Source organism: Castor canadensis, chromosome 3 (genome assembly GCF_047511655.1).
Source record: "Castor canadensis chromosome 3, mCasCan1.hap1v2, whole genome shotgun sequence".
Classification (NCBI taxonomy): Eukaryota; Metazoa; Chordata; class Mammalia; order Rodentia; family Castoridae; genus Castor; species Castor canadensis.
The window spans coordinates 132,763,868-132,777,015 of record NC_133388.1 but is presented as its reverse complement, the minus strand read 5'-3'; the positions used below and the strand labels follow the sequence as shown (position 1 = coordinate 132,777,015).

Sequence of the window (13,148 nt, the reverse complement as noted above, 5' to 3'; positions counted from 1 at the left end):
TTAAACAATGTTTGAGTAGCTATTTGATGTGCTAAACAAAACATTAAGGTAATTTTTGATAAGGGATGTTTCTTAGTAATTTCTTCTTTTCATGTCTTCTCACATGGCATCTTTCTTTGTTTTGTTTTTCTTTTTAGTGGTCTGCAGAGAGATGGAAGTTTATAAAAGGAAACACTCTTCAATTCTACAGTAGACTGACTGGAGGGTTTGTCCGTCTGCATCCTGATGGCACAGTTGATGCTATTGGAAAGAAGACAGACAAATATGGTAAAGCCAGGCTGGGCAGATCTGGGAGCTGATTTCTAGACATAGATTAATTTATAGTTTTGCTTCTTATTTTTCAGATGGCTCTATACAAGTATTAAGCTACTTAAGTAATTCACTCTGCATTAATGTAAATGATCAATAGTTGTCAGGCTTTAAATGTCTGCAGACAATGTCATTATGCAGAACGGTATTCCATAAAATAACTCATATTTGGCATCACTTAATCGAAGAATAAAATGTGGGCAGTTAGCATTAACTGTTCATGAAAAGCAGTAGTATGCATTTTGAATTATATAACTATTTAAGGAATTAAGTCAGTTCTCCTAAACATCCAGCACCTATTCTCTTCAAAATACCATTAGATTTAGTGTTTAATATCATCCTATTGTGAAGCTATAACCAAATGATTAACAAAGAGGGTTAACTGATTATAGCAAGTTTTGACTCTAAATAAATCTCAATTTCCAACTCTTTGAAATTTGAGACTTCATATTTAAAATAAAATTTACCTGTTTTAACTATGAATGTAACTTTGCTACACTTCTTTTTAGAAACTGTGCTGTTTAAATAGTCTCTGATTATTGTCTCTAATGTGCTGGAGACAATAATTTATAGCTGACTCTCAAGGTATAACCTCTTCCACCTTACATTAGCAATCCTAGAAAATAACTCAGTTTTCACCTCTATGAAATTTGTGGCCATCTGAGAAGACTTCCTCATAGCAAACGCAGAACCAGAGCAGTATCTTGTGACAGTTCTCTGAGCCACAGTTCCACTGCATTGTCATGATGTGAGGGCCTGATGGTACCTCATAAGAAGTCAGAGACATTAAAGCGAAGAAATCTCCAAATTAGGAAACTCTCTGGTCTTATATAGAGCTGCCAACCCTTCCTTCCAGAGATATACTGAGAGAGAACTTAAGTTTATTTTGAAGTGTAAGAAAATCTCTACCAGGTAGGGGAAGGAAATGTTTTTACTTTTACTCCTCTGGGACATCTCAAAAGACTGGTAAGCCTTCTTTGCTGTACTGTAATGTCTTTTTAGAAAAGCATGGTTTTTTTGGCAGTACTGGGGTATGAACTCAGGGACTTGTGCTTGCTAGGCAGGTGGAATGCCACTTGAGCCTCAGACCCTTTCTATGACTTCATTGTATTGACTAATACAATGAAGCTGAAGCAACACTTTAACTTCCAAGATCTGCATCTTCTACCTTTATTTCTTGCATTAATCTTCTTGGAACCCAACCCTTATGCCATGAGGACTCTCAGGAAGCCACTTCCCCATGGAAGGAACTGAAGCTCTGAAGCCCCAGATGATTCCTGACCAAGCTGGTATATGAGGAAAACAGAAACTTTATGCTATTCAATATTTTAATATGCTAGACCTGTAATACATAAAGCAGAATGAATAACCCAGAGAAAGTCAGGTGCTGGATAGTCTGAGTAATTTTCCTCAGTGTAACTGGCAGTTTTGCAACTGGAGGTCTTTTATGTGTGATAATTACTTGCAGAATTATTTCCTGATTAGTGTCCCATAAATTCACACTAATGAATGAGTTCTCATATGCCTGAAAAGTATGATGAATGCTGACCTGTGGATGTCTTTTCAGGAAATTATTTTAAGAATGTCTCTGAGATATATTGACTTATAATTTTTACTCCACAAAACAATGTTGTCTTTATCACCATAAGCCAATCTTTCTATTTTGTTAAGTTAGTGAATGTTGTTATTTTCATACTCATAAAATTAGAATTCTTACATCTGACTGCTGCTAAAACATTTCTTGGGAATATTGGACCTAAAATCAGATACATACTATGAGAAGTTCCTTGAAATGCCACAGTAAGCTTCATTTTATGATTACAGGCTCCGAGATACTAAGAACAATACTATAAGAATAGTGACAGTGATAGTCACAAACAAGTCTTGCCTCTTTTTGGGGATCCTGTAACTAAAATGAAGGACCACTTAGCCACAGCTCTTCTTCAGATTTTAGCACTGAACCTTTGATGGATTTTTTTTATTATTATTGTACAGGATGGGGGTACACTGTGGCATTTACAAAAGTTTTTACCATATATCAAATACAGTACTTGAATTCACCCACTGTACCATTCTCCTTCACTCTCCTACCCCCATTCCTGGAATAGTTTCAACAGATATCATTTTCCATTTACACATATATATGTATAAACAGTATTTGCACCATATTTACCCTCCTTCGCCATTTCCCCACCTCCTCCTCCCTCCTACTGGTACCACCGCCCCCCCTTAGGCAGGACCTGTTTCACCCTCCTGTTCTCTGATTTTGTATAAGGAAAGAAGAAAAAAAATAACATTTTTGGTTGTTTAAGATAGGTATACAGGGAGTTTCCTTGTGGCACTTCCATGTTTATATATGTGTTATAGCCCAATTTGGTTCATCTCCTCTATTTTTCTTTTTTTCTACCTTAGTCCCTTTCTTATGGTGGTTTCAACTGGTTTACAAATTCCATATTCATTTTGTACAGAGATTATATCAACCATATTCACCTTATTTACTTCCTTCTTTTACCCTCCCCCTCTCAATTGTGACCTCCCTTAGTGTGACCTCTTTTTCATAGCATTGCTATATTTGTATTAGGTCTATATTCCACATATGAGAAAGAATATGTGACTTTTGGCCTACTGCACTGGCTAATTTCACTTAAGATGATGTTCTCCAGTTCCATCGATTTACCTGCAAATGACAAAATTTCATTCATCTTTGTGGATGAATAAAATTCCATTGTATATAAATGCCACATTTTCTTGATTCATTCATCAAAAGGGGGTCATTTTGGCTGTTTCCATAGCTTAGATATTGTGAATAATTCTGCAAAAACATGGCTGTGCAGGTGCTTTTGTTGTAACCTGACTTATATTCTTTTGGGTATATCCCTAGGAGTGGAATTTCTGGATCATATGGCAGTTCTATTTTTAGTTTTTTGAGGAACCTCCATACTGTTTTCCAATGTGGTTGTACTAATTTACATTTCCACCAGCAGTGTATGAAGCTTTCTATTTCCCCACATTTTTTCCAACATTTGTTTGTGTTCATTATAATAGCCATTCTAATAGGAGTGAGGTAGAATCTTAGGGGGTTTTTATTTGCATTTCCTTTATGGCTGGGGATGTTGAGCATTTCTTCCTCTGTTTTTTAGCCAATTGGACTTCTTCCTTTGAAAAAGCTCTGTTCAGTTCATTTGCCCATTTCTTCATTGGGTCATTGCATTTTTAGAAGTTTCGTTGTTTGAGCTCCCTGTATATTGTGGTTATCAATTCCTTGTCAGATGTATAGTTGCCAAAGATTTTTCCCGCATTCTGTGAGCAGCCTTTTCAATTTTGTTGTGCAGAAGCTTTTTAATTTCATATAGTCTCTTTTGTCAATACTTTCTCTTAGTTGCTAAGCATGTTGAATTCTGTTGAGGAAGTCATTACCTATGCCTATTAGTTCCAGTGTATTCCCTGCTCTTTCCTGCACTAGCTTCAAAGTTTCAGGTATTATATTCAGGTCCTTGATTCACTTTGAGTTGATACTTGTACAGGGTGACTGACATGGATCTGGTTTCAGTTTTCTGCATGTGGATATCCATTTTCCCAGCAACATTTGTTGAAAAGCTGTCTTTTCTCCATCATATATTTTTGTTTCCTTTGTCTAAAATCATGTGGGCATAGCTGTGTGGACTCATATCTGGGTCTTCTAGTCTGTTCCACTGGTCTTTATATTTGTTTTTGTGCCAGTACCATGCTGTTTTTATTGCTATGGCTCTGTAGTATTTTTCGAGTTGGGTATTGTGATACCTCCAGTGTTGCTTTTTTTTTTTTTTTAATTCAGTGTTGCCTTGGCTATTTGCTCTCTTTTATGCTTTCATATGAACTTGAGGGTTTATTTTTCATTCTCTGTGATGAATGTCATTGGGATTTTGATGGGAATTACATTGAACATGTAGATTGGTTTTGGTAGTGTAGCCATTTTTACTATGTTGATTCTACCAATCCATGAGCATGGGAGATCTTTCCATCATCTGTAGTCTTCAGTTTCTTTCTTCAATGATTTATAGTTTTCTTTGTGGAGGTCTTTCACATCCTTTGTTAAGTTTAATCTAGGTATTTTATTTTTGAGGTTATTTTAAATGAAATTATTTTCCTGTATTCTTTCTCAATCTGTTCATTGTTGGCGCATAGAAAGGCTATTGACTTTTGTATTGATTTTGTAACCTGCTGCTTTGCTAAAGCTGTTTATGGTGTCTAGGAGTTTTCTGGTGGAGATCGTCCTTTTTAATCCAGTTTGCCAGTCTGTGTCTTTCTATGGGGGAGTTGAGTCCATTAACATTCAGTGTTAATATTGAGAGGTATGTGGTGATTCCTGCCATTTAGTTGTTTTGTTGTATAGGAGTTTGTGTGTGTGTGTGTAATTTATTTTATGCTACTCTCTGATTACTTGTCTGCTCTTCTCTTGAGGCTTAATAATTCCCATCCTTTCATGGTTATGTTTGTTCTCATCTTTGGTGTGTAGGATTCCTTCCATAATCTTCGGCAGTGGTGGTTTAGTGGTCATGTATTGTTTCAGTTTCTGTTTTACCCTGGAAGGTTTTTATTCCTCCTTCAATTTTGAATGATATCTTTTCTGGGTAGAGTATCCTAGGACTGAACTTGTTTTCTTTCAGTGCTCAAAATATCTTAACTCTGTTCCCATCTTGCTTTTTTTTTTCTTTTTTTTTTATTATTCATATGTGCATACAAGGCTTGGTTCATTTCTCCCCCCTGCCCCCACCCCCTCCCTTACCACCCACTCCACCCCCTCCCACTCCCCCACCTCAATAGCCAGCAGAAACTATTTTGCCCTTATCTCTAATTTTGTTGTAGAGAGAGTATAAGCAATAATAGGAAGGAACAAGGGGTTTTGCTGCTTGAGATAAGGATAGCTATACAGGGCATTGACTCACATTGATTTCCTGTGCGTGGGTGTTACCTTCTAGGTTAATTCTTTTTGATCTAACCTTTTCTCTAGTTCCTGGTCCCCTTTTCCTATTGGCCTCAGTTGCTTTAAGGTATCTGCTTTAGTTTCTCTGCACTAAGGGCAACAAATGCTAGCTAGTTTTTAGGTGTCTTACCTATCCTCACCCCTCCCTTGTGTGCTCTCGCTTTTATCATGTGCTCAAGTCCAATCCCCTTGTTGTGTTTGCCCTTGATCTAATGTCCACATATGAGGGAGAACATACGATTTTTGGTCTTTTGAGCCAGGCTAACCTCACTCAGAATGATGTTCTCCAATTCCATCCATTTACCAGCGAATGATAACATTTCGTTCTTCTTCATGGCTGCATAAAATTCCATTGTGTATAGATACCACATTTTCTTAATCCATTCGTCAGTGCTGGGGTATCTTGGCTGTTTCCATAACTTGGCTATTGTGAATAGTGCCGCAATAAACATGGATGTGCAGGTGCCTCTGGAGTAACAGTCTTTTGGGTATATCCCCAAGAGTGGTATTGCTGGATCAAATGGTAGATCGATGTCCAGCTTTTTAAGTAGCCTCCAAATTATTTTCCAGAGTGGTTGTACCAGTCTACATTCCCACCAACAGTGTAAGAGGGTTCCTTTTTCCCCGCATCCTCGCCAACACCTGTTGTTGGTGGTGTTGCTGATGATGGCTATTCTAACAGGGGTGAGGTGGAATCTTAGTGTGGTTTTAATTTGCATTTCCTTTATTGCTAGAGATGGTGAGCATTTTTTCATGTGTTTTCTGGCCATTTGAATTTCTTCTTTTGAGAAAGTTCTGTTTAGTTCACATGCCCATTTCTTTATTGGTTCATTAGTTTTGGGAGAATTTAGTTTTTTAAGTTCCCTATATATTCTGGTTAGCAGTCCTTTGTCTGATGAATAATTGGCAAATATTTTCTCCCACTCTGTGGGTGTTCTCTTCAGCTTAGAGACCATTTCTTTTGATGAACAGAAGCTTTTTAGTTTTATGAGGTCCCATTTATCTATGCCATCTCTTAGTTGTTGTGCTGCTGGGGTTTCCTTGAGAAAGTTCTTACCTATACCTACTAACTCCAGAGTATTTCCTATTCTTTCTTGTATCAACTTAAGAGTTTGGGGTCTGATATTAAGATCCTTGATCCATTTTGAGTTAATCTTGGTATAGGGTGATATACATGGATCTAGTTTCAGTTTTTTGCAGACTGCTAACCAGCTTTCCCAGCAGTTTTTGTTGAAGAGGCTGCTATTTCTCCATCGTATATTTTTAGCTCCTTTGTCAAAGATAAGTTGCTCATAGTTGTGTGGCTTCATATCTGGATCCTCTATTCTGTTCCACTGGTCTTCATGTCTGTTTTTGTGCCAGTACCATGCTGTTTTTATTGTTATTGCTTTGTAATATAGTTTGAAGTCAGGTATTGTGATACCTCCTGCATTGTTCTTTTGACTGAGTATTGCCTTGGCTATTCGTTGCCTCTTGTGTTTCCATATAAATTTCACAGTAGATTTTTCAATCTCTTTAATGAATGTCATTGGAATTTTGATGGGAATTGCATTAAACATGTAGATTACTTTGGGGAGTATCGACATTTTTACTATGTTGATTCTACCAATCCATGAGCATGGGAGATCTCTCCACTTTCTATAGTCTTCCTCAATCTCTTTCTTCAGAAGTGTATAGTTTTCCTTGTAGAGGTCTTTCACATCTTTTGTTAGGTTTACACCTAGGTATTTGATTTTTTTTGAGGCTATTGTAAATGGAATTGTTTTCATACATTCTTTTTCCGTTTGCTCCTTGTTAGTGTATAGAAATGCTAATGATTTTTCTATGTTGATTTTATATCCTGCTACCTTGCTATAGCTATTGATGATGTCTAGAAGCTTCTGAGTAGAGTTTTTTGGGTCTTTAAGGTATAGGATCATGTCATCTGCAAATAGGGATATTTTGACAGTTTCTTTACCTATTTGTATTCCTTTTATTCCTTCTTCTTGCCTAATTGCTCTGGCTAGGAATTCCAGTACTATGTTGAATAGGAGTGGAGATAGTGGGCATCCTTGTCTGGTTCCTGATTTTAGAGGGAATGGTTTTAATTTTTCTCCGTTAAGTATAATGCTGGCTGTAGGTTTGTCATATATAGCTTTTATAATGTTGAGGAACTTTCCTTCTATTCCTAGTTTTCTTAGAGCTTTTATCATGAAATGATGTTGGATCTTATCAAAGGCTTTTTCTGCATCTATTGAGATGATCAAGTGGTTTTTGTCTTTGCTTCTGTTAATGTGGTTTATTACGTTTATTGATTTTCGTATGTTGAACCACCCCTGCATCCCTGGGATGAAGCCTACCTGGTCTTGGTGAATAATCTTTTTGATGTGTTGCTGAATTCGATTTGCCATTATTTTGTTGAGGATTTTTGCATCAATGTTCATGAAGGAGATTGGCCTATAGTTCTCCTTTTTGGAGGTGTCTTTGCCTGGTTTTGGGATAAGTGTAATACTGGCTTCATAAAATGTGTTTGGCAGTTTTCCTTCCCTTTCTATTTCATGGAACAGTTTAAGGAGGGTTGGTATCAGTTCTTCTTTAAAGGTCTGATAGAATTCAGCAGAGAATCCATCAGGTCCTGGACTTTTCTTTTTGGGGAGACTCTTGATTGCTGCTTCAATTTCATTTTGTGTTATAGGTCTATTCAGGTGATTAATTTCCTCTTGGTTCAGTTTTGGATGATCATATGTATCTAGAAATCTGTCCATTTCTTTTAGATTTTCAAATTTATTTGAATATAGGTTCTCAAAGTAGTCTCTGATGATTTCCTGGACTTCCATGGTGTTTGTTGTTATCTCCCCTTTTGCATTCCTGATTCTACTAATTTGGGTTTTTTCTCTCCTCAATTTAGTCAGGTTTGCCAGGGGTCTATCTATCTTGTTTATTTTTTCAAAGAACCAACTTTTTGTTTCATTAATTCTTTGTATGGTTTTTTTGGTTTCTATTTCGTTGATTTCAGCTCTTATTTTTATTATTTCTCTCCTTCTATTTGTTTTGGGATTTGCTTGTTCTTGTTTTTCTAGGAGTTTGAGATGTATCATTAGGTCATTGATTTGGGCTCTTTCAATCTTTTTAATATATGCACTCATGGCTATAAACTTTCCTCTCAAGACTGCCTTAGCTGTGTCCCATAGGTTCCGGTAGGTTGTGTTTTCATTTTCATTGACTTCTAGGAACTTTTTAATTTCCTCTTTTATTGCATCGATGATCCATTCTTCATTAAGTAATGAGTTATTTAGTTTCCAGCTGTTTGCATGTTTTTTGTCTTTACTTTTGTTGTTGAGTTCTACTTTTACTGCATTGTGGTCAGATAGTATGCATGGTATTATTTCTGTTTTCTTATATTTGCTGAGGCTTGCTTTGTGCCCTAGCATATGATCTATTTTGGAGAAGGTTCCATGGGCTGCTGAGAAGAATGTATATTGTGTAGAAGTTGGATGAAATGTTCTGTAGACATCTACTAGGTCCACTTGATCTATTGCATATTTTAGATCTTGGATTTCTTTATTGAGTTTTTGTTTGGATGACCTAGCTATTGATGATAATGGAGTGTTAAAGTCTCCCACAACCACTGTGTTGGCGTTTATATATGTTTTTAGGTCTTTCAGGGTATGTTTGATGAAATTGGGTGCGTTGACATTGGGTGCATACAGGTTGATGATTATTATTTCCTTTTGGTCTTTTTCCCCTTTTATTAGTATGGAATGTCCTTCTTTATCTCGTTTGATCAATGTAGGTTTGAAGTCTACTTTGTCAGAGATAAGTATTGCTACTCCTGCTTGTTTTCGGGGGCCATTGGCTTGGTAAATCTTCTTCCAGCCTTTCATCCTAAGCATATGCTTCTTTCTGTCAGTGAGATGAGTCTCCTGTAAGCAACAAATTTTGGATCTTCTTTTTAAATCCATTTTGTCAAACGGTGTCTTTTGATGGGTGAATTAAGTCCATTAACATTAAGCGTTAGTACTGATAGGTATGTGGTGATTCCTGCCATTTAGTTATCTTAGTTGTTTGAAGGTTTGATTGTGTGTACCTAACTTGTTGTTACTCTATACTGTCTTGCTTTTTCTTATCCTGTGGTTTTTTGCTGCCTGCCTTTTCATGGTTAAGTTGGGTGTCACTTTCTGTGTGCAGCATCCCTTGCAGAATCTTTTGTAATGGTGGCTTTGTGGTCACATATTGTTTTAGTTTCTGCTTATCATGGAAGACTTTTATTGCTCCATCTATTTTGAATGATAGCTTTGCTGGGTAGAGTATCCTGGGGTTGAAGTTATTTTCATTCAGTGCCCAGAAGATCTCACCCCACGCTCTTCTTGCTTTTAATGTTTCTGTTGAGAAGTCTACTGTGATTTTGATGGGTTTACCTTTGTATGTTACTTGTTTTTTCTCTCTTACAGCCTTCAATATTCTTTCCTTAGTTTGTGAACTTGTTGTTTTAATGATGATATGTCGTGGAGTAGTTCTATTTTGATCTGTTCTGTTTGGTGTCCTGGAGGCCTCTTGCATCTGTATGGGAATATCGTTCTCTAGATTTGGGAAATTTTCCGTTATTATTTTGTTGAATATATTACGCATTCCCTTCGCTTGCACCTCTTCTCCTTCTTCGATGCCCATGATTCTCAAGTTTGGTCTTTTGATGGAGTCAGTGAGTTCTTGCATTTTCTTTTCACAGGTCTTGAGTTGTTTAATTAATAGTTCTTCAGTTTTTCCTTTAATTACCATTTCATCTTCAAGTTCTGAGATTTTGTCTTCTGTTTGTTCTATTCTGCTGGATTGGCCTTCCGTTTTGTTTTGCAGTTCTGTTTCATTCTTTTTTCTGAGGTTTTCCATATCCTGGATGTTTTCTTCTTTATTGTTGTCTATTTTTGTCCTGAGTTCATTTATCCACTTATTCATCGTGTTCTCTGTTTTACTTTGGTGTTTATACAGTGCTTCTATGGTTTCCTTTATTTCTTCTTTTGCTTTTTCAAATTCTCTGTTTTTATTGTCTTGGAATTTCTTGAGTGTCTCCTGTCCATTTTGGTTGACCCTATCCAGTATCATCTCTATAAAATTCTCATTGAGTACTTGTAGTATGTCTTCTTTTAAATTATTCTTGTGGGCTTCATTGGGTCCTTTGGCATAGTTTATCTTCATTTTGTTGTAGTCTGGATCTGATTTTCTGTTCTCTTCATTCCCCTCTGGTTCCTGTACTAATTTTTTGCTGTGGGGAAACTGGTTTCCTTGTTTTTTCTGTCTTCCTGTCATTGTCCTTGGTGTTGTTACTGTCCCTGTACTGTGTGTAATTAAGTATTTTCTAGCTTGTAATAATAACAATGGTAATATTGAGAATGAAAGAGTGAGCTGAGATGGAAAGCAAGAAGTTAAAGAAAAGGGGAAAACAAATATACAGACAAGAGGGAGAAAGCAGAACAAGGTATCAGACAAGAGAGTTTCAAAGGTGTAAACAGGGAGTGTTAGTGTACTAATCGACAGTAAGCTGAACAGACAATAGAGAGACAGAGAGAGGATTGAAAATCAAAGATAAAAAAAAATAAAAAATAAGTATATGAAAGTAATATCTATTTATAAAAATGAATTAAAATAAAATGGAAAATAGAAAATTAAAAAAAAAAACCAAAAAACTTTCAAGTTTATATGCAATGCAATTTCATTGTTAATAATTTGGATGTCCATCTCAATCTCCAGTCCTGGAGTTGGTGCCTCAGATGTTGTTCTGTAGTTGTCTCATCAAAGGGGATGCATAAAGTAGAACAAAACTACACTCACACACACAGAGAAGAAAAAAAAAAAAAGCTCCACCAAGTGTCCCCAGTTCAAATGCAATACAGTTTCAGTAAGTTTTTTGGCTTGCAGGTGTAATTCGGTTGTTCTCTCATCAAAGGTAGGGAGAAAAAGAAAAAAAAAGCATCTGGAGGCAGTTCTGAGAGTGGTATCTGCAGCTGTGGCTTGCCTGCCTGCTGCTCTCAGCCTGTAGCTGGCGGTGTTATTTATGCAGATCTCTGAGGTGAGCTAGCACTCACCTGGTCCCACAGGCTTTGTTTGCTCAGAGTTCTCCTGTGCGGGGGGCCTCTGCTACAGGCTTTCCCCTTTCCAAGCAGTGGGAAAGGTGACACTGCCCCGCGTTGTCAGGACTGCGTGTTTATTTACAGTTCACGTGGGAAGTGGGTCTTCCCTCCTCTCACAAGCGTCCCCGCTCCTGTTTGCTGGGCGCACGCCCCGCTCCTGCCAGAGCCTCTCCGGCCCGCCCGGCTTGTTTATTTACAGTCCCGGGAAGGATTCCCTTCCCCCAATCTTCAGCACTCAGGGCGCCCCACCCTCTTTCCAGCATGTCTTAACTGTTCTTATTGCTTAGTACTCAGTTTCTCTTTTTTTCCCGGGTGGAGGTCAGTCTGTCCAGGGGGCTATACTGTTCTGGCCCAGGCTTGTCTGTGGGGCTACCACAGTACCATGAAGCTCACCTGGTCCGCGTCTTCCCAAGCCGTATGGGCGCCGGCCACTGGCGGCCCCAGGGGCCCCTCCTCGGTTCTCCGTTTCACGTGAAGTGGAGATTTTCTGCGCCGGCTGGAGATGTGGAGGAGTCAAAGTTATGCCTTTTCTCGGTGATTATGCCTGCAAAGTGTGTCTCCAGCGTCTCTCCAAGATTTCACTATAGGAGGCTCGCTTTCTGCTTCCTCCCTCTAGCCGCCATCTTGGAATCACCCCCATCTTGCTTTTAAGGTGTCTGTTGAGAAAACTTTGATGGGTTTACCTCTGTATTTGATTTTTCTTTCTTACATACTTTAATATTCTTTCCTTGTTCTCTGTGCTAATTGTGTTAACTATAACATGCTGTGTGGAGGTTCTGTTTTGGTCATGTCTGTTTGATGTCCTGGTGGCTTCCTGTACCTGAATGGGCATCTCTTTCTCGAGATTTGGGAAATTTTCTGCTATCATTTTGTTGACTATATTATGTATAGTTTTGGCTTGCACTTCTTTTCCTTCTTTGATGCCCATGATTTGCAGGTTCTGTCTTTTGATGGAGTTGCAGAGTCTCTTGTCTAAGAGATCTTCTGTTTTTTTCTTTAATATATATTTTTGTCTTTGAGCCATGAAATTCTGTCTTCCACTTGTTCCAGCCTACTGGAGTGGCTTTCAACTGTAGTTTTTATTTGATTTAAAGTACTCTTTATTTGAGGGATTTCTGTTTGATACTTTTTTTTTCTGAGAATTTCCACATCTCTGTTATACTTTTCTTTCATATCTTGTGCTATCTTCTTTATTACATTCATCTCTCTTTTTTAATAATCTCCTTTGTTTCATTTTGGAGCTTGTTGAGATCGTCGCTAGTTCATTTAGTTGTTTCTGTGTATTCTCAGGTTTTTTAAGAATCTGTGTTCTTTTGGTATTCATTGAGTTGGTTTTGCATATTCTCTTTAAGCTTCTTTTAAAGCTCATTGAATATTCTTCTCGTTCTTCTGAAGTCAGCAACTGGGGATTCATCCCCTTCACTTTCTACTAAATGCTTTATTATGCTATTGCTAGTCTTTTAAAAAAATTTTAATTTTTTTATTATTCATATGTGCATACAATGCTTGGGTCATTTCTTCACTCTGCCCCCACCACCTCCTTTACCACAAACCCAATCCCTCCCTCTCCCCCCCCACATCCTCAATATCCATCAGAAACTATTTTGCCCTTATCTCTAATTTTGTAGAAGAGAGAGTATAAGCAATAATAGGAAGAAACAAGGGTTTTTGCTAGTTGAGATAAGGATAGCTATACAGGGAGTTGATCACATACATTTCCTGTGCATGTGTGTTACCTACAAGGTTAATTGTTTTTGATCTAACCTTTTCTCTAC

The 13,148-nt window shown here is 37.6% G+C and overlaps 1 protein-coding gene across 2 annotated transcripts in view; it reads left to right on the top strand.

Annotated features, from left to right (window-relative positions):
- Window positions 1-13,148, top strand: part of Rp1 (RP1 axonemal microtubule associated) — a 354,819-nt gene that overhangs the window by 111,766 nt on the left and 229,905 nt on the right. For both annotated transcript variants that reach the window (XM_074066939.1, XM_074066940.1), the window contains exon 11: window positions 138-267. In XM_074066939.1, the coding sequence (XP_073923040.1) occupies window positions 138-267 (130 nt within the window). The remainder of the gene's footprint in view (window positions 1-137; window positions 268-13,148) is intronic.